This window comes from Hermetia illucens, chromosome 1, assembly GCF_905115235.1.
Source record: "Hermetia illucens chromosome 1, iHerIll2.2.curated.20191125, whole genome shotgun sequence".
Taxonomy (NCBI): domain Eukaryota; kingdom Metazoa; phylum Arthropoda; class Insecta; order Diptera; family Stratiomyidae; genus Hermetia; species Hermetia illucens.
In genome coordinates this window covers 177,541,832-177,567,486 of record NC_051849.1, presented here as the reverse complement: position 1 = coordinate 177,567,486, position 25,655 = coordinate 177,541,832, and the positions used below count along the sequence as shown (strand labels likewise).

Sequence of the window (25,655 nt, the reverse complement as noted above, 5' to 3'; positions counted from 1 at the left end):
CCATTCAAAAGCTACGGTTTGGAATACTGAATCACCCCGCATATAATCCAGATTTAGTTCCTAGCGATTATTATTTCTTACCAAAAATGAAAGAGAACTTCAGGAAAAGAAATTTTCAAAAGTCGATGAAGTAAAAAATGCTATTTCTTCTTGGTTTGAAAGATGTGCAAAACGTATTATGATCAAGGAGATTGAGCTCAAGACACCAGGTGGCTGTGTTTTCACTGAAGACTTTCGTGGAACCGGAGATAGTGATTATACACGGCTCAGCTTCAAAAGTAAATCTGATATGCATATGTATGTTAGCACATAGTAGCTAGGAGGATGGTTTAGTTGGTTAATGAGCATTATCGACCTAGCAGAAGGGACCATTGAAATGCTGGGTTAGTTTCTAAAACCATTAGAAGAGGATGCTTTTTCAGAGGTCCTGGTAGAAGTTGTGGACACAGCTGCGATAACCAGAAGGAACTTATGAAGATTTGCGAAAAACATCTATGCAGCATTTTACAACTGGTGCTCTTCAAGATCGACATATCAACGAACGTCTTGAATTCAAAATTTACCACAATGTCATCCGCCCTATCGCCCTCTATGTTGGCAGACTAAAGAAGACAATGAACAGCGTCTCGCGATAATGAAGACGAACATATTGCGTTAGATTAGTGGCGTAACACGCCTTGATCACATCCGAAATCAGGATATTCACGATCTATTTGGGGTTGCACCGATCCTGGAAAAATTGGGAGAGAGGTATTTTTATTATGGTCACGTAATTCGCGCTAACGAGAGTTCACTTCCTAAGTTTAGTCCGAACATGGAGGTCGATGGTACGATCAAAATAGAGCTTCTAAGCTTGTCAGATTTATCAGCATATTTGAGGTGTACATGGTAAAAAGGGTTTTCTCGCTCAATAGAAAATGTAGATCATGTTTTTATTGCCGAAACCTTGTAAGCAGCTGGGCGAGCTATCTGCTTTATAGACATAATAGGAAAGATTGCAGAGGAAAAAATTAATAACAGATTTTTCAAAATATAAGTTGCAAGAACGGTTTATGGAACCATTTGGATTTCGCCAAGTTCCTGATCAATGAGATATTATTGAACTCGGAGGCGACGACCTTCCTGTGAAACGTGATGTACCGTGGAAGTTTGAGATGGGGAGCACTTAGACCGTAGTGGCCCATTGTACCCGGCGACGGCCAAACTAGGCAATATAATCAGTTTTGCCAAAGAATTTACTATTCTTGTTTATCGTTAAACAATACGAAGATGGTAAAATGTAAGTTAATGAGACTCTCGCTATCATATAACAATGTAGTCTTAGATGATAGAGCTCGCACTGTTTAAGACCTTGACTGCAAACCGTACAAAAAAGCATACGGTTAGTATTCATGTCAGTCGTCAACGCCAGTTACCAACTATCTAGTGGTAATGACTACTGCGAGATATAGTTGGAATGGTCTAAGGAAAACTAATGATTTCTTCTTCTTAAAAATAATCAGAGGAATGTGAATTTGACTTTATAGCTTAGTGGCGCCAAGAATGCGCAGCGCTTTAAAAAGTGTCACCAATAGTATTCTTGGTTTGGATAAGGGGGGTAGCGCTTTATCTGTATGAGAGTAAGAGAAAATTCGCTTTTCACATGTTGACCTCTATATTGAGAAAATTGATCGTTAACACGGCGATGTGAAGTACCACCTAAGGGTCGGGAGTATGATATGCTGGAGATTGTAGGATATTTTGTAGTATAATCAGGCAGAAAATCATTGGGGAAATGTAATAGCGGAAGGAAAGAGTGAAAAGCGGAAAGAAAATTCCCTTGAAGTAATACTCAATGGCAACTTCTCGTAGAAAAAGTAGGAGTGGAGGAGGATGTGTCCCTTTAAATTCAATAATTGGGAAGATTATTAATAGAAAGAATTAAACGAGTTCTCGGGAAGATTTTGGAACAAAAAGGAATCCAATAATAATAAAATTACTTGATTAGGAGTTAATGTCCATCCTAAATCTACAAGAAAGGAAATGAGAGTTGACGCTTAGATGAAAGACAACAAGTCGGAAATGATTGGGTTGATTTTTTTTTGGGGTGTGACTGCTTTATTTTTGCGTAGCAAAAGATTCAAAAGATTCAAACGAAGTCCTGTAGCAAACCGTGAACGATAGCGCTCGAGAGGGGTTGACGTGCTATTCCTCATTCTGGGGTAATTAGTAACCATGTATAAAGATTCAATTGTCTACTATTTTTCAAGATTTCTCTAAACGGGCAGAGCTGGGCATTATTTAAGATGTACAGAAGTTCAAAATTTGCATTGTTATAATAGAAAGCTAGACGCTTCACGGTCTTGTGTTTTCCTATTAAAGGAACGATAGTGCATGCCAATTTCCTGTGTATCGTGCTATACTTTTAAAGAGCCGTTTACACAAATAATTTGATCTGAAAAGCACTGTATAGTCAACCTTATACGCTTTACACTGGAAGTGAAGAAGTTCACCTACAATATGTAGATACAAACAAGTCGGAATACCAGAGACTGAACGTTTCAGCAATAAATGTTTTGTGTTCATCTTGTACGATAAATTTCCTATGCATGTTTTTCCATTCGTAGATAGCTAGAAATTCAATATATTCCTTGATATACCTAACTTGATCGTTCAATTCACTTTTTATGTTGATGACGCCATACACGCCTCAGATTGCAATAAATTCAAATTTACTTATACCAAAACTTGTGTTTCTAGGATGAACTTAGGGGTATCGGAATGGGATATATTTTAAGGCTTGGATTGTGAATTTTTCAGATTTTTCGATTGGTTAGGTTTTGAGAACGAGAGTTGTTATACTTTTCGGGGCACATATTTTGAGCCTTCAGTCCTTTATGTTTCACACAATATCAAAAATAAAACCATTTTCGAAAAGTACGCGACTTTTCATCTGATACCCTACATGACCATATTCAGTGAAGAAATCATTTACACCTCCCCCTCTTTCGCATGTATAGGCAGCCCCCTTAAATTCAACAAAAATGGCGCCACTTACTCTATGTAAAGGAATTCACAGACCACATGTTCTCACAAAATTTCGTAATAATAGCTTCAACCATTTCCGAATAAATCGAATGTGACAGACTGACAGACCGATAGACAGACATTGAATCAATTCTAGTAAGCTTTTGTTTGACACAAATCTTTAGAAATTATGGAAAAAGGTAGCCACTTTATTTGTCATTCCAACATAATCTTTTCCATTCAAGAAAAGTCTGTTCTATAAATTGGAAATGAAACAGGTGATTTGAAGGGAAAAGCCATGCCATTTAGATATATAACCGACAAACAATTAGGATGCCGCCATTTTATCTGGTATTACATATTCTCCCAGGTATGTTTTCCAGCTGTGAACTAGTGCCAAACATTGCCCCGGGATAAGCAAGAATGTTTAATTGTCCTCATTACAGAATCTGCAGGTGATGTCATTAAATAATTCGAGCTACCCTGTGGTGACCAGTGAGTATACTCGCTATCATCATAAGGCTTCCCTTAGTTAGGTTTAAGTAATCCTTAAGGTAACACTATGGAAACGGATTGGGATTTTCCTTCGGCCTTTCTTGGATTCAAGCTAACTGCAGTACGAAGTTTAAATTACTACTTCCCTTGTTCTTTATCGGTTCTATGTAAGTGAGCGTTCCGGAAAAAATATTATTCATTACCAGAGCAAAATAAGGTGGCTCTGGATTTGGGGAAGGAAGAAAACAAAGACGGACTGAAAATCTACACCAACAAACCGGAGGTCCAAGTCTGATTGGTCATCGTATTTCCATTAATTGACAAAAAGTCGAAGGCTTTGAAACATTTGTATGTTCAGGTGGCGTTTCTGCTGACGGTAGAACCAAGCTCCATGTTTGTAGTGTTCGCAGCCTAGCAACATGAGCGGGACCAACTGATTGGATGGAAAACTGGTCAGGGAGACATAGGAGTTCGTTTTTGGCTTTAGAAGAATGAAGACAAAGCTGTTGTAGAGTGAAGTTTTATACAGATTGAGTTGAGAAAACCGTGAAATCGCCATGTCGAGCGCAGCCTTGAGTATTCCACAGTATTCCGTGCGTTTCAAATCAGCGTTTTTCAAAGACATAGTCAATGATTCGACCATTTTAGTTCAAAAGGAGTAAATAAAAACAGAACATTCATGGAATAGGGCGAGTCCCGACAATGTTATGTGTTCTATTTTTGAATGCGTATTTGGAAGGTGGTGCATTTTTTTCATACGTTTATTATCATTTTTTGTTTACCATACTTTTTTTAAGAATTTACTTTTTGGTTTTCTCTTATGCTTTTTCTTTTCCTTTAAGATTTTTTTTCATTATTTATATAATTTTATCTTCTTATTTTATTATTTTTTTTATATTGATGGAATGGACTGCACGAAATTATAGTATATTTCCATAAATTTTAGGTGAATATTCTTAATTTCTGGACGTCCTTTCCCCTTCCTCCTCTCTAGCCCTGCAAAACTCTCGTATAAAAGGGGCATCTCCAATATAATGGCCTGAAGATGCCAAAGCAGGGTGGGAACCTTAAAAGCTGTGCCTCACCATACATCTCAGGCAGAAAGAACATTGATCGAGGATGCAATCCGTCGTGGATTCTCCCTTTCGATCGCGGTGCTTAGGTTCGGAACCGTGGTTGTTTTTTATTTTTATTCCAGGTTAGCTCGTATTATGTTGTTTCGGTAAGTTCGCGCGAATTCCTCTGTTTGGACCGGCGCAGCGAAAGGATATGTGAATTTTTTTACAATGATACTTGAGGGATTAAGTTATTCGAAGGACGTTCTTCTGGCATTCCCTAACTGGTGGACGCTCAATGCGGTTATATCAGATTATACCACAATTGATGAATTTGCCAGGGTGACTTCTAAGTTCTTCACCCATCAACAAAAGCTCTCTGACAAACTGAAGTAGTCACGGGCGAACCGTGAAAGTATCTATAGAAGCACTTGTCCTGTGCCTAAGACAAGCAATTTCTCGATGCTAATAGTGGTATAAAATTGTGAATACCTGGCAGATTATTTCCATATTTCTCAAACTTCTGTTTTCCCATAAGATTCCCCATTCAAACTCAATGATATCACTGGGACGAAACTAAGACCTGCTAATGGATACACAAATTACGATCTAGGTTCGAAGCTGGGACAACAAGATTGAAAGACTGAACCTCAATCAACTCAACTATCGTGCGTCCGATTCTATAGTCTCCAAATTGTCTAAATTGTTTCTTGTAAATGTCTTACAAGGTCTTTTTCTTCGTCGGTCAACTTTGCGTTCATCTCCATCCAATATCGGTTGATCGTACACCTGCTGGCGATGCTGTGGCTCACTGCACTGTTACATAGCTGATTTCACGGCACTACAATCATCCGCCTATCTAGTTGCCTATAGAGTCAGTAACAGTAACTCACAGCATAAGAGAAAAAGATGAGGACATCCAAGTGGGCGACTCCGGAGTAGGCCATCACCCTCAGTGAGCAGGAAGCTAAACCGATACTACAAACAGGAAATATAAAATACAAAAACCGCAGTTCTCCACGTTATTTGTGGAAGGTGCTAATAGCACCAACACAAAATAGGTAGCTAGAATGCGTGTACTGATGACAAAAAATTAAGACAAAAGATGTTGGTAATAAAAATCAATAAATAGCTTTGGCTGAAAGTGAGACTAACGACGGTGAAGATCAAACAAAGAAGTAGCCGATAAAAGATATTCGGATCCAGGAGGAACCATATCTTAAATGAAGCTGCAGTTTATTCAACCAGAGGCAGCAAATTTGTTTGTATTTTTTATTTAATTTAGAAGTACAACCTAATAAAACAATGAGCGTTTCCGGGAAGCTAGAATAGTTTTGAAGATACATCCAGAACATGATGAGAGCAATTCGAATATTTGAAATTGCAAAAATTCACTTTTTGTAGACCAATTCTAGATTAATTTTTAAATAAAAAGTTTTTATTATCTCCTACTTTGCTTGTCAATTGACCCCCAGAGTGTTGGGAGAGATAAACATATTGGCAATGAAAATTAAGTGCAATCTTCTTTGAAATCACGAAATCTTCTCAGCAACAGATTTCAATATTTCAGTTGAGAACACACAGACATCCTAATAGCTAGCTAAGTAGCTGAATTATCAACTTAATTAATATCAAATCATTAAGCTAAATCGGAACAAGTTTTCTGTATACTTACTGACATCACTTATATTGATGATATCTGTAACATCATCTGTATCTGCAATGAAAGAAGGAAAAAAGAGTTTTAGATTGAATGCTAAGATAGATTTAGGTTGAAGCACGTATTCATAGCATTTGTATAAATGATTGTATCGTGATCATCAGAGTTTCCCACTTCAATTAATTATTTTACTGGAAGTTTTCCGTTACACTTTGAGATATTGTTGAAGGTATCCAATTCACATACTATGCATAAGTCAAACTCAACAATGCAAAAGATATTCAGTAAGTTTTTTTAATGATTTTTTTTTCGGCATAATGTACCACAAATATAAGCACATACTCGTACTACATTACTACTCTAGTGAGGTGAGTAATCGTTTATGCATAATCTAAAAATTTGTTACGTAAATAAGACATTGTTATCTTTTTTTTCGATTTGATGAATTTGGACGTGGAAAGAAATCACAACGAAGAGAGTCGTGAAAAGTTTTTGATGCTTGTACGTAATGTATCTCCTTGCGAACTATAATACTTGGCTCACGGGGGGAGTAGAAGAGCATGGGATGGAACATTGTCGTTTCATACGTTTATTATTTGGCATGCAACACGTTATGTCCAACATAACGTAGTTTTATGGGTGATATAAAATTGCATTAAATTCTCATTTTATATACATTTAGATGAGCGCAGCCAAAGTAAAATAATTCTACTGACAACGAGGAGATCATAAAAGGTATGTCATAGTTTACTTAGTAACCAAAACAAAACAGGACTCTTGAAATATCTACTACATCTTGCATTTATAAGAAAAATCGGTAAAATATCTAAATGCATAAAGTATATGCTCGTATGTACGTGCGGTAAGTCTTCTGGTATAAAGAAAGAACAAAGTACGTTGGCGAAAATAAACATGGAGCTGATACATTTCAAAAGATGTATATTTTTCCTGACTGAAAAGTTGGTCAGAATGAAAATAAAATAGAACAACAAACTGAATGGAAAAGGTTATATTTAAAGATATATATTCCAGCTTGATGAAAACCATCACTAGACAGAATTCTTTGTCAATACTATTCTTAGATACTCAACGTCTTTTCGGTGTTCCATTTATGAATTTCCTTTTACCGCCTTTCATTATATCCCATTCAACTTTCAGAGGCAATGATTTTCTGCTTTATCGTCTTAACACACAACGGACCCAGACATGACACGGACAAAATTGTCGATTTTCCACATATTACACAATCAGATCTAATTTAATGTGATACTTTTATCGTCGCCCTTTATCACTGCCCTACGTAATAAAAGATGGGCTATTCTGGTCCCGCATTTCATAGCTATTATTAACCATAATTTAGCCATCCACCTGGAATGAGCAGACTGAGGGGAGGTGGTTATGACTAGCCCCATTTACCCTGTGGTATGTCATGAACTTATCTCATGCTTGTGCAAAACACATATATGTATGTTGGTACGTCGATCTCGTAAATAATTCTTATGTACATATATTAGAGGGAAGGAAATTGACGCAACACGTGATATATCGAAGATGTCTGTATAAAAATGTTATAGCGTCACCACTGAAATTTTAGACGTCAGCAAAATACTAGATTAGATATTGACCGACATCTGGTCAACTTAATGCAGAAAAAGTGGGCAAATTGTGGGGTTGGATTCAGATTTTCAGCTGATGTACAAACATAATGTATTTTTAGAGTAATGATGTGCCGACAACGGGTTCGCGGCCGCATATCTACTGTGCACGGATTTTATCTTAGTTCTAAGACAGAAGTTTGTACACTGTCTATCTGGGTTGATGATTTATTTTGGCATAGGGGAGATTGGGGTTGCTGATATGTTTTAAGGGTTGGTCTAGTTGTTTATCGGTTCATCTGTGTGGAAGTTGGAATATACTAATTGAGAATGGGAATAAAACTCTATTCAAATATGTAGAAGTATGAAATGCACACATTTATCTTGAATTTTCAAGTGGGTTTTGCTTCCGACATTGGTGGAGATATAGTAGAGACCCAAAAAGACAAGTTAAAATGTGGCAAACTTGCATTTACAGAAAAATTTTAAGAAATTATACTGAACTTTTAATATATGAAATCTAGGCGTTGAGTTCAAGTAATTTAGTATCCTTAACAGATTCTCGGAGCTTGAGTGCAAGTCTGTAAAAAAACAAGTCGGGAAACCAGCATCCGGATGCTTCAGGTATGCAAGGTTTTGTATATTTCTTTTATAAAGACATTTGAGTGTGAATTTGTCCCATTAGTACGTAACACGTAATATATGCATATAGTCTGTGAGAATATCAGCTCTCGGGTGATATTGACATTCAAAATCTTGAATTTCAAAGAAATAACAACTTTGACCTATTATAACTTTGTTAGCAATAGTGCGATTTCCACCAAACATGGTAGGATCAAGCTCTATAATATACTCTACATTGCTGCAATTTTATGGTGCTAGGATGAACTTAAGGGGGTTCTGGAGCTAATTACGGAAAATTATGGTAATATACTATTATTAACTTTATTTAAACGGATATCTGTATGGAAGGTATTTCGAAACCTAGCCACCAAATAGCAAAAGCCTCCTGAATTTTTTCAGATTTTTCGGTTGGGCAGTTTCTGAGAATGACCCCCTTAAATAAATGATCATTTTCGACCCCCCAAACTCCCCACCTTTCCAGCAAATGTAAAAACTAAGGCCCGCTTCGGAAAGTACTAGCCGACGCCTTTCATTTGATACCCCACATGACTATATTTGGTGTTAAAAAAAGTTACACTCCTCTATTGCATATGTGGGGACTTCCTCTTAAATTCGACATAAAAGGATGTAACTCATTGTATGCGTGAGCGTTCACAGTTTCCACCTTTCTACCAAATTTGGTGTCAGTCACTGCAACAGTCTCCGAGAAAAATGCATGTGACTGGTAGACAGACAGACAGATGCTAGAGGCCGCATATTGCTCGAAGTATTTTCACGTCTGAATGTCGTTCTGGCCAAACTTTTCGGAGATGGCATATGGGATCGGTGATAGACCTTACGTTTGTTAGCGATACATTATCTAAAGATCTCCAATGGAAGGTGAGCGAGGAATTTTCGTACAGTGACCATCAGGCTATGATCTTCCAGATGGAGCGTATGATAGGAGCAAAGCGAATCAAGAAAACTGCAAAATGTATCGGTTGGACATCCAAAAACTTGATAAAGAAATGTTCGAGGAAATACTTTTGCAGGAAGCGATGTCGGTGGGAAATGCACGAGAAAAGGTGGCACAGGTTCTTGAAAAGATACAAAAAGCGTGTAACGCTTCCATGCCACGCCGCACGGTGCTCAACAGACGAATGTCCAATTTCTGGTGGAATGCCGAAATCGAAGAACTTTGTAAAGTTTGCCTTAAAGCCAGAAGACACAGCGGATGTAGCAGAAACCGGCCTGAGTCAGAAGAGCTGCACAACCGTTATAAGAAGGCGAGGAAAGAATTGCAAGCAGCCATCTCTAGAAGTAAAACTGAACACTTCAAGAGGTTATGCAAGGAAGCGGACTTCGACCAGATAGATGCCTGTGAAATTCCCGAGGTAACCATTGAAGAAGTCCTAGAAGAAAAGGTGGATGGCCTCTCAGACAGGAAGCTCGGATTCCGAAAGGCAAGATCTGCTGTCAATGCCATCAGCACGGTGACAGAAATTGCGGAAAAAGAATTGGAGGCCAATAAATCTTGCGCGGTAGTCACTCTCGACGTGAAGAATGCCTTTATTACCACAAAATGGAGCGGACGATGGACCTAAGATGTATACAACAACCTGCGGGGTTCCACAAGGATCAGTTCTCGGAAGGAGAGGCCTGTGGATCATACTGTATGACGGAATTTTAAAGTTGCAACCACCCAAAGGAGTGACAATAATTGGCTTTGCAAAGCTTTCGGAGTGGCTACATTGTTGGCAAGAATGTTACCAAATATAGGTGGTCCTAGGCAAAGCCGTCGGCTTTGATCTTGAGAGTTGTACCGTCTTTGAAGTTGGAAGCAAATAGAAGAAAAAGCAGTTCATAACTCATCCTGCCTCGCGACTTAATACCGAACTGGGAGTTCCACAGGGTGAACGAAAGAAAACGAGGTGGTTTTAGTGAATAAAAATTTCACATAACCATATGGTAGGAGCCAGCGGTAGATTTTGAACCTTTCCACCTTCCAACGTATGAAAAAAAGACAGACAGGCAGACAGGCAAAAAACCGATTTTAATAAGGTTTTGTTTTACACAAACAGTGAACCTCTGTGATCTAGGCTTCACCGCTAGCTTCAGTACTTTATTCGGCATGCTGTTCAGGCCCTGCGCTTTGCTATTCCTTATCGCATTGTATACTTTAAGCAGTTTGCCTCAGTATATTGTGGGAAGCCCACTCTGGAGACAGTCAGTACCCTTCAGTTACAGAGGAAATAGCCTTTAGATAATGTTCAACCGGATATCAAGGAAAGTGATCTATGGAAACTGGCGGCCTTTGAATGAGTTTATGCCCGGTTCTGGGCAGAGTTCCTTGAATCATTACCCCTTGATATACTGAATACGAAGCTAAAGGGTTCTGTAGGTTTCCATCGACGAACATTTTTTTATTTCTGGTCGGTCCAACATATGGCACTGATTTGATATTCTTTACTGGGCAATGTGTATCTCCTCGGTATATACGGTACCTGCTTTCCGGATGTATTGTGTTAAGGGGAAGTGGTATATTAGCCTGGTCTAGCCCCACTTCCCTGAAAGATTGCGCTTATTCACTGCTTTCGTAGACCATCCTGTCGATTTACGTGTGTAGATGTCTAGCTCCGCGGGTACTTCCATAGGTCAGCGAGGAGATCAAAGGTAAGAGCCATAAGTGGGCCAGAATTGGGAAGTGGTAGGGAGGGGGGGAGGTGGAAGTGGGTATTTCAGTATTATTGCTCCATTCGACATTACATTTGCCACGTTCCAATGTGAGTGAACCTCCTCTCGCGGGAGTAGATGCATAGGTTGGGATGAACCAGACAAATTTACATTTTGGTCGGTGTTCCTCCGTATCCTACACGTGATCCGGATAATTAGGTTCTGTGTGTCCGATCGAGCTAGACTGTTTTAACAGCTTTCTAGTCACGCCAAGAAGGTAATCGGAATCATGATAGCTGATTATGATGGCCTTCCAGTCCATCCCTTTGGGAATTTCACAGACAAGTTGCGCGTAAGTTAATATATGGGATAGCTGCTACATAACTTCTAAATTAATATTAGTTAACATTCCAAGGCTTCCAGGGTCACTACACTGGACTCTTTTGATATATGCATCTCCTTTATTTTTGAAAATTTAATTACAATTTAGAAATGGTTTCCGCCTGCATGTTGATGTCTAAATCAGAGACTTCTATTCTAATTCAGGCCCCGGTTAATGAAATTTCTTTTACCGAGAGGCGGTACGGGTTTTGAGAAGCTATAATTTATGCAGCCTTTGTTTCATTAAGAAAAAAACTTCTTTATTTTCCAAAAGATATTTTTTTTTTAGTTCTAAACCGTTACCAACAATTAAATCAGATTTTTGATTTCAATTTAACCATGCTAAATCATTGGCATTTTTTTAATGAGTTCTCGGCGTTTGACACAAAACACTGACAATCCGGTTTCTTAAGAATGAAATTCTAATACTTAATGGACTCCACAACCTCGCAGACTAAATGAAAAAGTAGTTTCTATGCGAATAGGAACGCTAGAAAATTTCCTACGGAAAAAAACCAGCCATTATAAAAAAAACATCTAAAAGTAAACAATTTTTTGTTTGGGGATTTCAACTTTATATTGTACTATCTAAATATTTGAATCTGTGATATGCAGGCGAATACGATAAGTGTAATTGGAGTCTAGTTTCAAAATAAAGGCTTATGCTCTCTGTTGGTAAAAGTAATCTTTCAAGTCATTGATTCATATATTTTAAGCTTTCTAATTATAAATGATTGAGGAATTGTATTGAACAGTTTTTATTAGAAAGGTCAGTTAGATTGTAATAATAAAGCGATTGGGAAGTCTCAAAAATTGGCATTTGTAGCTACAGTAAAATTGCGTTTTTCTGATTTTTCTTTTTTATCTAAAAAGAAAAAGGCTTTCATCCCCGGATTTTTTGATATGAACTCTTTTAATAATGATCAATGTTAAATATATGAGCGAAAAATAATAATAGAATTGAATGAAAGAGATTTCTTCATATAGTAAAATTTGGTCATGACGTGAAAAGAACTGAAGTGCCCAAAAGGACCCTTCCACATTCCCGAGCCTAGTACAGAGGCGTATAAGCGTATGTCAACGGTGCGTTCAGTAAAGCGTAATTCAGCACAAATCGCTGATACCACCGACATATTCCAGGGTATTGTCGGAACTGTTTGACTGTTTTTTGACGCATAAAGTCTATGGTGGCACGTACCAGGATTGGTACAAATCGCCTCGTTACCAATGATGAGCCCCAAGTATCGAACAGACGTTTAATGTCAAGCCAGCGTGTCCCTTGCAGAGAGCTACTTCGCTCAAGAGCAGGAAGTTCTGGTCGAAGTTCTCTATGGGTCACAAGTCATCCAAATATAATAAAATCTGATGGTAAAAGTGGGTAGGAGTGACACCGTTCATCAGAGAGAGTGGCATGGTCACGAATTAATAGAGTGCTGGCCCTCCAATTTTGAAAGTCTCATCCTTGCTTTATCTAGCGCGAATAGAATGAAAGCATCCTTTACTGGAGACTTGCATGGAATCTAGCCTTCAAAAGACGGCTGAAAATCTCCTTAATGAAGGTTGAAGGGACGTAGGGACATCGATTGGGCATTGTTCTCGCCAATTTTGATGCAAAGGGAGTGCGGAGCATTTAGGGCTTGGTATTGTAGTTTTACAAACAAAAGCCTCAGAAACGGAAGCGTTGGTTTTCTTGTAATTATAGGCGCTGTAAAATCCGTGTTAGCTAAAGTCAATAAGTCGGTTCAGTTAAAAATCGTAACTTTCGGCGTTACCGGCGCAGAAGATATCGTCATAACCATACAGATACCTCTGGAATGCTCTGATGACAGGGACTGGAATGCGACATTTTGGACATAGGGGCTTGTGCATGTTCTGAAACCTGTCACCGTATCAGAAGAATTGGGGATCTTAATACATATGCCCAATTAGTAGGCAATTCTAGTAAATCAAACTTGAATCAAAATCTTCAGATTGCAGATTTCTAGAGATGCACTGTATGTCCACCTCCGCACTAGATTCTGCGAAATAACCGGTCTCTAAGGTTTCGCTCGGTTGCACGCAGTTGGGCAGCAGTCCCAGTCTTCGGAGTAGAAACTCTACTAGTCTGTCTTCCATTAAGGATTTTTTTAATCGATCGGGTATCGAATGCATATAGGAGCCAGAATCATCGCATAGGCCTTGAGTGCGGCGTCACATTATGGGAAGGATATTTCAGTACCCTGATAGTCCTTAAACTGTTAGCGAAGAGGTACTAGATTAGCCTGACAAACACAGAAGCCCAAAATTTCCAATTAGGATTGAATCGACCATTGCTTCCGTGCGGAAAAGGAACTGCTTGATGGGCAAGCTTTCAGGACATGATACTTGTGTAGACACGATCCGCATAAATGGAATTAAGCGGTGGTACCGCAAAAGTGATAGACGTAGGTATGTCTATTGTCAGGTTTGCTGGTTACATGTTCCGCATGAGTTGATACACGTAGCTGGTGTGGTAGTGGATACACAAAACACGAGTTTAAGCTTGTAAGAAAAGGAAGAAGACAAAAGTGAAGCTCCGAAGCTAGCCTGGAAAGAAAGGGAGGGGGTTCAAGCCCATTGTTACAGCTAGAAAGCCATAAGAGGCTGTTGAAAGAGTAATTCGTTGCGAATAAATCTTCTGTATTGCGCACCATTTTTTGTTACAATGATATTGGTAGCATTGATCAATGGAAAGAACGTGGCTGGGAAAAGACTCCAGAAACGTACCGGAAGGCCGAAATTGAATGAAACTTTCTAAAAAATAGCTGTCGGGTTAGACATATCTAAACAAATCATGCAACGTATCTTGCAAAAGTGAAAAAGAGTCGAGGAAATGCTTCGTTTGTACGCAAGTGGAATGCTGCTCGATTTTTAGCAGCTTCTGCTAAGGCTTCACATCGAGCAACACCTTAATCAACCAAACAATCAGGTATACTTGCACAGAGGTTATTTGAAAAGTTGCATCTTTGAACGGCCGCCAGAAAGTATCCATGATGTTGATATTGGCTGCAATAAGTGTCAATGGTCAGTTTCCGTTCCTAGTTGTGGAACGTAACATCAAAATTGGATGCAGCTGTTTATCGTGAAAGTGTCTAGGAAGTTGTATGTAACTATGGACTGGTCGACTGTCGTTAACCAAAAACTGGTGAAAAAATACAAGAGAGACCGACCTACTTTATATCTTCGACATAATGGCTGGCAAATTCTCTAGCCTATCCACTTGTATGTAGCGTGTGATGCGTTTCCTGACCGTATTAAAAACTGCAGGGAAAAATCCAAGATATTTGTGAACATTTTTACTTTGGGTTAGGGCCACATAGAGAAAACCTGGGCCTGGGCTGAAAATTATGCGGATCCCTTTATTATCTCTTTAGCAATTTTGCTTCATTCCACACTCTTTGGGCCTTCCTATTTGCTTTCAACTGGCTGAACTTGATGTATTGGCATCCACACAGTTTCAGCCAAGCAGATTTGGGCAAATTTATAGCTTCTATAGTGAGATTGTCTGAAAGGGTTCCAAATCATCAAAAACCCTGGACAGTCACCACCCGCCCTAGCGCTTTCTCTTATAGTGTCTAAAACAAGTACAGGACAACAAGACGATGGCCCACCTAGAGGTTTACTTTTTTTTGGGGAAATTACTCCCATCTTCCACCTGCCTCTAGTTAGGATTGTTTCAGGTCAATATAACTCTTATGAAGTTGAATTGAAAGGTTCGCATGCTAGCACACAGATGGCGCTACAAGTATTGCATCCATCTATATCCATAAAACAAATCTGGATGACCCCAAAGTGAAGTTGAGATTCTAGAGATATCAAAGGAACGTATTGGACATATCGTGCATGAATGTTTGACTCCAAAGCGTGCAAAGACGCAAAAGTTGGCTTGCAAACCTATGGCATCAGTATTTTGGGAAGGGCGTGGTATAATATTCATCAACTATCTTGAAAAGGGGAAGTCATCAACAGCGGCTATTACATACCGTTATTGGAGCGTTTGAAGAATGAAATCGCGGAAAACGGTCATATTTGAAGAAAAAGAAAGTGTTGTTCATTAATTAATGCACCGCATCACAAATCAATGAAAACGATGGCAGAATTGCATGAATTGGGCTTCGAATTACTTCAGCATCCAGTGTATTCACTAGCTCTGTTCTCCAGCGACTTTTCCTGTTTTCAGACCCCAAGAGAATGTTCGCTCGAAAGAAATGAAGCGCCGATGAAGAAGTAATCGCCGAAACTGATGGCTATTTTGGGGCTAAAGACCAATACTTTAAAAATTGTATAACTGCTATAATCGTTGTATCGCCCTCGAAGACAACTGTATTGAATAATAAATTCAAATTTTATTAAAACAAAATGTTTTCTATGCCAGCCACTCAGACATGGTCTTTCAGTCAATCCAAATAAAACCACAATGGTACTATTTACAAAAAGGAGAAAACTGGATGGAGTTTGCCTCCCTGAGATGAGGGGTACTACCTTTCAACTCTCCGAAGAAGTGAAATATCTGGGAGTCACTCTAGATAAAAAACTTCTTTGGAACAAACATGTAGAGGTAAAGATGAGACGAGCTCTCACAGCTTATGGGCTGTGCAGGCAGACCTTTGTCTCGACATGGGAACTTAGGCCTCATGTGGTAATGTGGATATTCGTTGTCATCATCAGGCCGATGTTCGTATATGCATCCGTAGTGCAGTGGGTTAAAGTGAGACAAAAAAGTTTCCACCGTAAACTAGCCGCACTGCAAAGAACTGTGTGTCTGGGTATCACTGGTGCCATGAGCACGTCATCCGGCGCAGCTCTGCATGCACTACTCAATTTGCAGCCCCTGGATATATTTGATCAAAGCACTGCAATGAGGGCAGCTCATAGACTAATTCGATTAGATCTATGGGGAAACAACTGATGTGGAGGGCACGGACCATTGGAAGAGTTACTGGGAGGACTGATTCCAGTTGTTATAATGCCTTCTGATTCTCGTGTCCCCATACAACATCTGTTTGGTACCCTGAAACGTAGAAAGAACTGGGAAGTCCCAGAGGAATGCGTGGCGAGATATATGGAAGTCTTCTACGCCGATGGCTCGAAAACAGAAGAGGGTTCTGGAGCCGGAGTCTACCTCCCGAATAAAAACGAGAAGTGGGCCTTTCCTATGGGACAATATGCAACGGTTTTTCAAGCTGAAGCTTATACGATCCTAAGGGCGGCAAACTGGGTTATTGACGAGCGGTTGAAGGGCAGGTGCATCGCAATCTGCAGTGATAGTCAAGCTGCATTGAGGGCATTGAGTAGTCCTTTGATCACCTCGAAAATCATTCAGGAATGCAGAAACGGTTTGAATTCTATCTCTAGATTCAATAAGGTGGAACTACTCTGGGTACCTGGTCACTGTGGTGCAGAGAGAAATGAAATCTCGGATGCTTTAGCGCAAGAGGAGTCAATCTCCTCGATGTCGGGACCGGAACCACCAATTGGAGTATCAGTAGCATTGGCTAAGTCTGTTTTCAAAAACTGGGAAGAAGCTTCCCACAATGACAGGTGGCAGAGCGTAAATGCTGCTCGACACACCAAATTTTTCCTGCCAGAACCGAACATGCGTACCGCAAAGCTTATCCTGTCGAAAAGCAGGAGGACTTGCAGGTGTATTGTGGACATTCTGACAGGCCATAATTCACTAGCTGGGCATATGTTCAAAATAGGAATTACTCAAGATGATACGTGTCCCTCCTGTAATGAGGAAGCGGAATCCACGGATAATTAACTATGTGAATGCCCCGCCTATGGACGCATCAGGCATCAGATCTTTGGTGCCGATGTTCTTCAGTTGCGACGGGTAGCATCACATTCACTAACGGAAATCCTTGGATATGCTAACGAATCCGGAATATTCCGTTAGACGGGGGTGGCGAGTACAATGGGCCAACACGCCTGAGTGTTCAGAAGCTGCAGCTTCTCCCCCACCACACACACACATGTCACCCACTTTCCAGCCTAACTGTTATATGATTTGCACTGCTCTTAGGATCTGGCGAGTGCAGTAATTGTGCCAGGCTTTCGAACTCTTTGCTCTAGGTTTGAAATCCATTCGTCATGAATGTTTGTGTTCATCTTTGTGCCTGTCTCGCTGCAGGGAGCCTATTACTCGCACAGCAGGAGAGGGGAGCAACAAAAACTACAAAGAGACAGTGTGAACATCTTATACTTCACAGAGGAGACATACAACCGCATTATCACCCAGATTTCCCCTATAAAAATATAATACATGGCTTCCCTAGCACGTGTCACGGTATCAACTTCTGTCTCCTATATACCTTTTGCACTGCAAAAATTGTCTGTTGCCGGTCGTTGCGAAAAGCGCAGCTGAAAACTCCCCGGGGGTAAACGTTCGTTTGGATCTCGACCAAGAGACAAAATTATCTTCATTTATCCATGACTAATTTATGTTGAATAGAAAGAGAATATGAATAGATATAAAATCTGCATGCACATTCTACAACATATCGATTAACGCTTCGAATATACTTACTGACGTACATGCGTATGTGGACGAATATCCCTGAACGTGCATATATCACTATATTGGAGCCAGGATATAATTAAGTGGTTTCAAAGCATGTGCTGTGTTGAAATTTTCCGAGCTCCCATCTTGTATCGAAGATACACGCGTGCTGCAATTCTCTCTACTTTCTATTTTCATTGTTTATTTTTGGTTCAGTTGAATAATTACTTTCAGGAAGTTATAAAGCAATTGGGCGGAAGATTTCTTTGTAGGATGTTATGTAGCAGAAGGAGGATGTCTTAACTTATCAGTAGGTGTAGCTGTTACAATTAATAACAAAAAAGAAATATAAAAAAAAACAAGAAAGTGAATATTTTAGTGTCGGTTACAATTCGGATTTTTAGACTTTCACCTCTCCTATCAGATCAACACTGAAGCCAATTTGGTGTTGCTTGTTTCTCAATCAATCAAATTAACATCCTATCATTATCTATTCTTGGAAATTAGGGATATCTATCATGATTTTTCTACAAATTCTCTTAATGATTTCCAGACTATTCTAAATTTAATCTTCTCCATTAAAATGGAAATTTATTCCGTCAACTTCTTGTAAATATTTACGACACTCACATATCATTCGTACTTAAGATTTACAACATCATTGAGCACCATTCATAAGTTTATATTTAGCAATTTATCTTTTTTGTGGTTCATTGTACATAGTGGGCATCACTGGATGTGATCTGATTCAGCTAGTGGCAACTAGACTTGGCTCTTTGCACATATATCTTGTAGTTTTATCAGCTATATATTTCAGGAAAATTAAATCTAGTTGAAAATGAAGTTTTCTAGATATATACTATATTTTCTAGATAAAGTGATATATTGAAATTTGAAAGTTGTTTTTGTCATTGATAATAGGGACTTTTCCGGGATTAAATAGGATAGTTTTCAATCAAATTTGTGTCGAATGACAGCAGATTTGATTCCTTTTGAGTATTTTATCACATTGTTCAAATGTAAATAAATAGCTATGGTGAAATGGTGGAAATTCGATGAAGGATTGAAAAGGGTCTTCGAAAAAATCCTTACCAAATCGGAAGACAGATATCGGATTCGATGAAAGGGTAGCACTACTATATTCGAATGCCACATGAACGAGTATATGAGTTGGAAGTGTCATCTTTGCAAACATACAAAATTCTAATCATATGGTGAAATTCACAATCTGTCTGTCTGTATAGTATTGATAGATGGTCACTCTCAACAGGTTTCAATTTTTAAGCTTTTTTTTATTGGAAGCTTGAATTGAACTAACAATGCTTATTATTTTTAAACATCTCGAGATCGTGATGTAAGTTTAAAACTTGATTGTAGCATGGATAGTTGTGTTTGTTTCTGTGTTTGAACTGCTTTTTTACGCTTATCACCTGCACAGCATTAAGTGTGATGATAATGAAACTGCGGCGCCTTTTCATTGAAAAATGAAAAATAAAATTATAATAAAGGAAAAGGAAACTGTGGGGGTGCTCTATGCTTTACAGAGAAGCTAACAGTAAACATTACTAAAACAATGAATAAAGTGTGATTACCAACGAAAATTTTCAGATATGAGATTACATATTATACTACGCCAAACACACATATGTTTTTTGCCGCTTTTAATCTAAATGCACTTTAGGAATTATTCTATATCTACCTATGATACGGCAACGGCAGATAAATCTAATAAACATCCAAAATACCCAACATTTGTTCTTCCCATATCAAGTTACATAGCTGAATTTTTCCTGGGGGAGTAAATCTTTGAGCACATTTTTCCCGAAATAACAAATTTTCAGATACGTGGTTTTGCGGTATTGGCATCGAAATATCAAAGGTAGGCAGGGCAATCTGTCGCACCCAATTGAAAGTTAAACTATGCTATCATAAGTATAAGGGTATGCACAATATTATTAGGTTGTTGCATATGAAATGGCCTATTTGGCAATCAAGTGAAGTTAGTTGCGATTTTGCTGTATCAAACCACCACCAATTGGCGCTGTTGGTGTCGGATAATGAAGTATAAATACTCCTACATTTAATCAAGGAATCATTTCAATTTTAACCATCGCCGTGATAACAGTGAATAGAAAGGAAAAAAGGATGGAAAAAAGCCAAGAACGTATACTTTTTCTGTATGAGTTCAAACTCGGTCATATAACAGCCGAGGCGGACAGGAACATTAACAGCGCATTTAGAGCTAATACGGTAAGCCAACGAACCACACGGCGGTGGTTTGAAAAATTCCGGTCAGGCGACGTCAACCTTCAAAGTAAGCCACGTGGACATCCAGGACCATCGATTGATAACCACGAGCTGCGTTTGCTAGTCGAATCCGACATACGTCAGTCTGTGAGAGACATGGCAGAGAAACTGGGCGTACAGTATTCGATAGTTTCCCGGCACTTTCAACAACTTGGAAAGGTGAAAAAGTTCGACAAATGGGTTCCGCATGCCCTTACGGAGCCAAAACTGGCGCTTCGAATGGAAATTTGCACTTCTTGACTCCCCCGCAACAGAAGCGATCCCTTTTTGAATAGAATAGTGACATGCGATGAAAAGTGGATATTATACGACAATCGTCGCCGATCAGCACAATGGCTAGATGCTGATGAGCCACCGAAGCATATGCCGAAACCGAGCCTCTATCCGAAGAAGGTAATGGTGACTGTTTGGTGGTCTACAGCTACAGTTATCGACTATTCTTTCTTGGCCCCTGGATAAACGATAAATGCACAAAAACACTGTGCTAGACTCGAGGAAATGCTCCAAAAATTGAATATTCAACGGCCGAGATTAGTCAACAGAGGTGATATGATGTGCACTTGCACGACCATGCACGACCTCATGAATGCAGCACAACGGTTCAAAAGTTAAACGAATTGCAGTATGAGACTCTGCCTCATCCACCATATTCACCGGACCTTTCACCAACCAACTACCAGTTTTTTAAGCATTTGGATCATTTTTTGGCGAAAAAACAATTGAGGAACGAAGAGGCTGTCACAATTGCCTTCGACGAATTTATCAACATCCGACAGTTGGACTTCTACGAAACTGGCATACATGCTCTTGAATCTCGCTGGGAGAAGTGTTTTGAATCGACTGGCACTTATTTTTATTAAATAAATAAATTTTTGTAAGCTTTACAGTCGTTTCAAATTTTAGTACCAAAACGGCCATGTCATTTGCAACAAGCAAGTTAAAAAATTAAAGAAAAAAAACAAAACTCAAGAAAAAATGTTAAATAACGTTAAAAATAATGCAAGTACCAGTGAAAATTTAAAAAATAATGCAAGTACGAGTGAAAATTTAAAAAATGGTCCGACTGGGGATACAATTAGCACCCGAAATAAAGAAAAGGGGGAAAGGGTGCCCCCCATTAATGTTTATAAATTAGGTGGTAGAGATTTAGCCACTCTACTTAATAGGAGCGCGGGGCTCTCAAATTTTGTTATTAAAAAGACGGGGGCCGAGAGAGCCCAAGTCAAATGCAATAAAATTGCAGATTATAAAAAAGCACGGGAGATCCTCGAGCGAGTGAAGGCTCCTCACTTCACCTACACTCCAAAGGAAGAGAAGGTGCAAACCTTCCTTCTGAAAGGCTTGGATGCGGAGGAAGAGCCCGACGAGGTGCTCAAAATGCTCCGGGAGACGGGAACTGAGGTTAAGTTCCTCTCAGTGTCACGGTTTAGTACGAGGAGGTCCGTTTTGGAAAAACAAATCCTGCCACACTTCCTCGTGCAGATAAGCCCGGAGAGCCGGGGAAGCGATCTGATCGGCATCAGGTCGCTTAATTACCAGGCCATTCGTTTTGAGCGCCTGCTAAGGGGCGAAATAGTCCAGTGTCGAAGATGCCAGCGCTATGGTCACTCGGCAGTGAACTGTCAAATGACCTTACGATGTGTAAAGTGCGGGAAAGACCATACCGCAGCTGAATGTTCGCTGACTGAAGCAGATGGCAAGGAAAAAACTTTCTGTGTTAACTGCGGAAGCGGAGGGCATCCGGCTTCGTACCGTGGATGTCCTGTATACCGCAATGTTAAGGTCACAAGGCAGCAAGCACCGAGATCGGCCCAAAAAACGAAGGTGTCAGCGGCGTTGGATGGTACCGTCCCTTCGGCACCAATCGTCTCGGGGATCCCATTTGCAGAAGTAGTTCGACAAGGGGGAGCTAAGAAGCCCCAACAAGATGCAAGTGGCGGGATGAACACTATCCTCAATAAAATACTAACCATGTGTGAAAAGATGCAGCATACGCTACACATACACAATACAAAAATAAATAGCATAACAGAATATTTACACAAACAGCATGCCCGCTGCTAGGTCTGCAGTCACAGCGGTACCACTGGATGGTCTCCGGATCATCGCGATTAATGTGAATTCCATCGTAGGAATCCATCGAAGAGCGGAGCTCCTTGATTTCGCTGCCAGACAACAGCCTGACATAGTCTTGATTTCAGAAACCCACCTCAATCCGAGGCATTCGATAACATTCAAGGATTTTGAATTCGTGAGGAACGATAGACGAAATTGTGATGGGGGAGGTGGTACCGGAATACTTGTGGGTCGCCATTATCGTTTCAGGCATATTAATAGGGCTGAATTTGAAACCTTTGAGTGTATCGAAGTCTCATGTATTCTTTTTTCACTGCCTAGAGGAGGGAATTTATACATTCTGTCAGTCTATGCAGTGGGAAACAACCGAGCCAAGTTCAGGGAGGAATTCCATTCTCTGTTTACGATACTCGAACTGAATAGGCTGCATAATTACTATATTATAGCTGGCGACTTGAATGCTAAGCATACCTCGTGGCTAAACGCCACAAACAATCCCAGAGGGGTATTCCTCAAATCTTGGATAGAGCAATACCAGATAGAGTATAAATGCGAATTATATGGGTCAGAGAGTCCAACCTGGCCCAGGGCAAATTCCTATCTGGATTTGTGCATTGCTGACGCGCGCTTGAACTTTAATTTTAGGAATCCTCAACGGAAACTACAGACTCTTCCTTACGATAGCGATCATAACGCTATTCTTATTGAAGTTCTGTTTGATGGACGAAGAGTTCGCCTTCTGCCGATGGACAGTGGTGTCCACAGGCTGAACTTTAAACAAACAAATTGGAAGAAATTCCAAGAGAGGTTTATTCGGGGATATCGAGAGGAATGCCCACCTCTTGATGGGGAAAACGATAGTACAATTGCACCAGGTGACAGGAACTTGAGCAACGAGGAAATACTTCAGTATCTTCTCAAGCTGGAGAACTTAACGCTGGAAACAATTGAACAAGTCGTCCCTAAAATTAAACCTCGCAATAATATGGAAGGATATGAAACTGCAGCCATAAAACGGTTGAAAAAAGTGAAAAGCCTTCTGCTCACTCGCGTCAACAAAATCTATCGGAGATATGGGGACTATCATCATCCCATATTGGTTGAGTTCAAATCACTTCTAAAGATCGCGCGGGATCTTATCCGTCAACATTACGTAAATGAAGTGAACTCCCAGTGGCGGGAGAAGTTAAAGGGTATTTCACCAAGCGATCCAGATTCCATGTTTACTAAGATAAATACGTTATTCCGGAAGAAGTCACGAATAACTGTGCCGAGAATTAAAGTCGGTGGCAGCGAGATACAACACCTCATTGACTCAGGTATAGACACGAATAGTGTAACTGCTGATGCGCAAGGCAATTACATCGTGATGGATGATGCTCTGAAACTCGAACTTACAGGGGAGCACTTTGAATCGGTGCATCGGCCCAGAACGGACTTAGAGCCAACGCGACTTTCGGAAATTGTAGAACGAGATGTCCACAATTTCAAATATAGCCTGAACGGCACCACAGTTCTCCAATTTAGCTCTGCGTTGCAGGCTGATCTCATACCGAGTGATAATCTGCTTGATTACTTTGTCTCATGTGTTGAGTTAACTTCCATATTCAGAAGAGTGAACAATAAGAGATCATCCGGTATGGATGGCATTCCCAACGTGGTCCTCAGGCATTTACCAGACATTGCCATTCGTAATTATTGCATTTTGTTCAATAATTTATTGAACAATTCCTTCTTTCCAGGACAATGGAAGAAAGCCCGAGTATTCCCGATTTTAAAGAGAGGGAAGGATTCATCCAGCCCTCAAAGCTACCGCCCAATCAGTTTGCTGCCTAACATCAGCAAGGTGTTTGAGGTTTTGGTATTGAAAGCCTTGAACGGGCATATCAAGAAGAAGGAATTATTGCCGAACGCGCAATTCGGATTTCGATCTGGACATTCGACAATACATGCAATAACGAAGGTAACGTCTGATATTTGCTGGCGGATTAACAATGGTGAGTGCGTAGGCGCTTGCCTTATAGACATGGAGAAAGCCTTTGATACCGTCTGGTTGGATGGACTGATTTTCAGGCTCCTGAAGAATGAGTTTCCCAGTCACCTCGTAGCGATGATGTGTAGTATGCTGTATGGCAAGTGCTTTGTTATTACGGACGGAAATCTCACTACTAACAGAGAATTTCATGTTCTGAATGGATTACAGCAAGGGACAGTGACTGCGCCTACACTTTTTGCGGTATTTGCCGGCGAATTGCTCAATTCTTTCGATTTTAATAAATCTCCTAAAAGGTCGTTGGTTGCCTTTGCTGACGATCTGATAGCCTACACGGCGCACAAGAAGGTAACTGAGGTGCAAGTTGAACTTCAGAAGATGTTCAATGATATTAAGTTCTTCACGAACAGTTGGCGGATGAAAATCAATGCGCAAAAGTGTGAAACGATTCTGTTTCGAAATTCCTTGGCGTATGCCAGTAGGAACTTGAAAAGGAATTGGAGAGATTTCCACATTGTCGCGAACGAGGATAGTTCAGAGCGCATTCCTCATAAGAAGTGCGTTAGATACCTGGGTGTGCGTCTTGACGAGCGTCTCCAATTTAACGAGCACGTTAAAGTCGCGCTAGAAAGCGCTCGCAAGGCATTCATGTCTCTTCGAAGACTCTTTTATGCTCCACATCTTAGCCGGAAGGTTAAGATTATTTGCTATCTTACTTTGGTTAGACCGGTGCTTACCTACGGGTGTGCTATCTGGTTTAATTTGAGTGCTAGCCAAATGGAGAAAATAAGGATCTTTGAACGGAAATGTCTGCGTGCTTGCACGGGGCTTAATAGGACTGCTTCGTCAAACTATGAGCACTATGTAACTAATGAAGTGATGTATGCAGCTGCTGCTGTGCCAAGAATCGATACAGTTATCGTCAGATTGATTCGGAATCATATAGTGCGATCTGCTTCGCATGGTGAAAACCCTTGGGTTTCGCAGCCGTTCTACCCAAATGATGGGTATTTCGAGAAAACTCTCACGACAGGCTTCATTCCTCCCGAAGCGTTCGTGTATCTTGACAGGAATGGTCTAATTCTTGATTCTGCCGGTGATCCGGTTATGTATCATATACATAGGCGGGCCACGGACAAAAGGATAGAATACCCCCCGAATTTGACAGTGGGGGCTCCGGGATTCGACTGGAGATACTCCAGAGCGAGAGCAATTGACATTAAGCGGGATGAAAAAGAGAAATCTTGGTACTGGTGGCTGCGGGATGCCGGTTAGCGGTGGCCGTGCTCAG

General features: G+C 40.1%; 1 protein-coding gene across 7 annotated transcripts in view; it reads right to left on the bottom strand.

The window, feature by feature from the left end:
* LOC119661291 (embryonic polarity protein dorsal-like) overlaps positions 1–25,655 on the bottom strand; it is a 240,952-nt gene that overhangs the window by 70,768 nt on the left and 144,529 nt on the right. For all 7 annotated transcript variants that reach the window (XM_038070570.1, XM_038070577.1, XM_038070574.1 and 4 more), the window contains one exon: positions 6,232–6,273. In XM_038070570.1, coding sequence (XP_037926498.1) covers positions 6,232–6,273 — 42 coding nt within the window. The remainder of the gene's footprint in view (positions 1–6,231; positions 6,274–25,655) is intronic.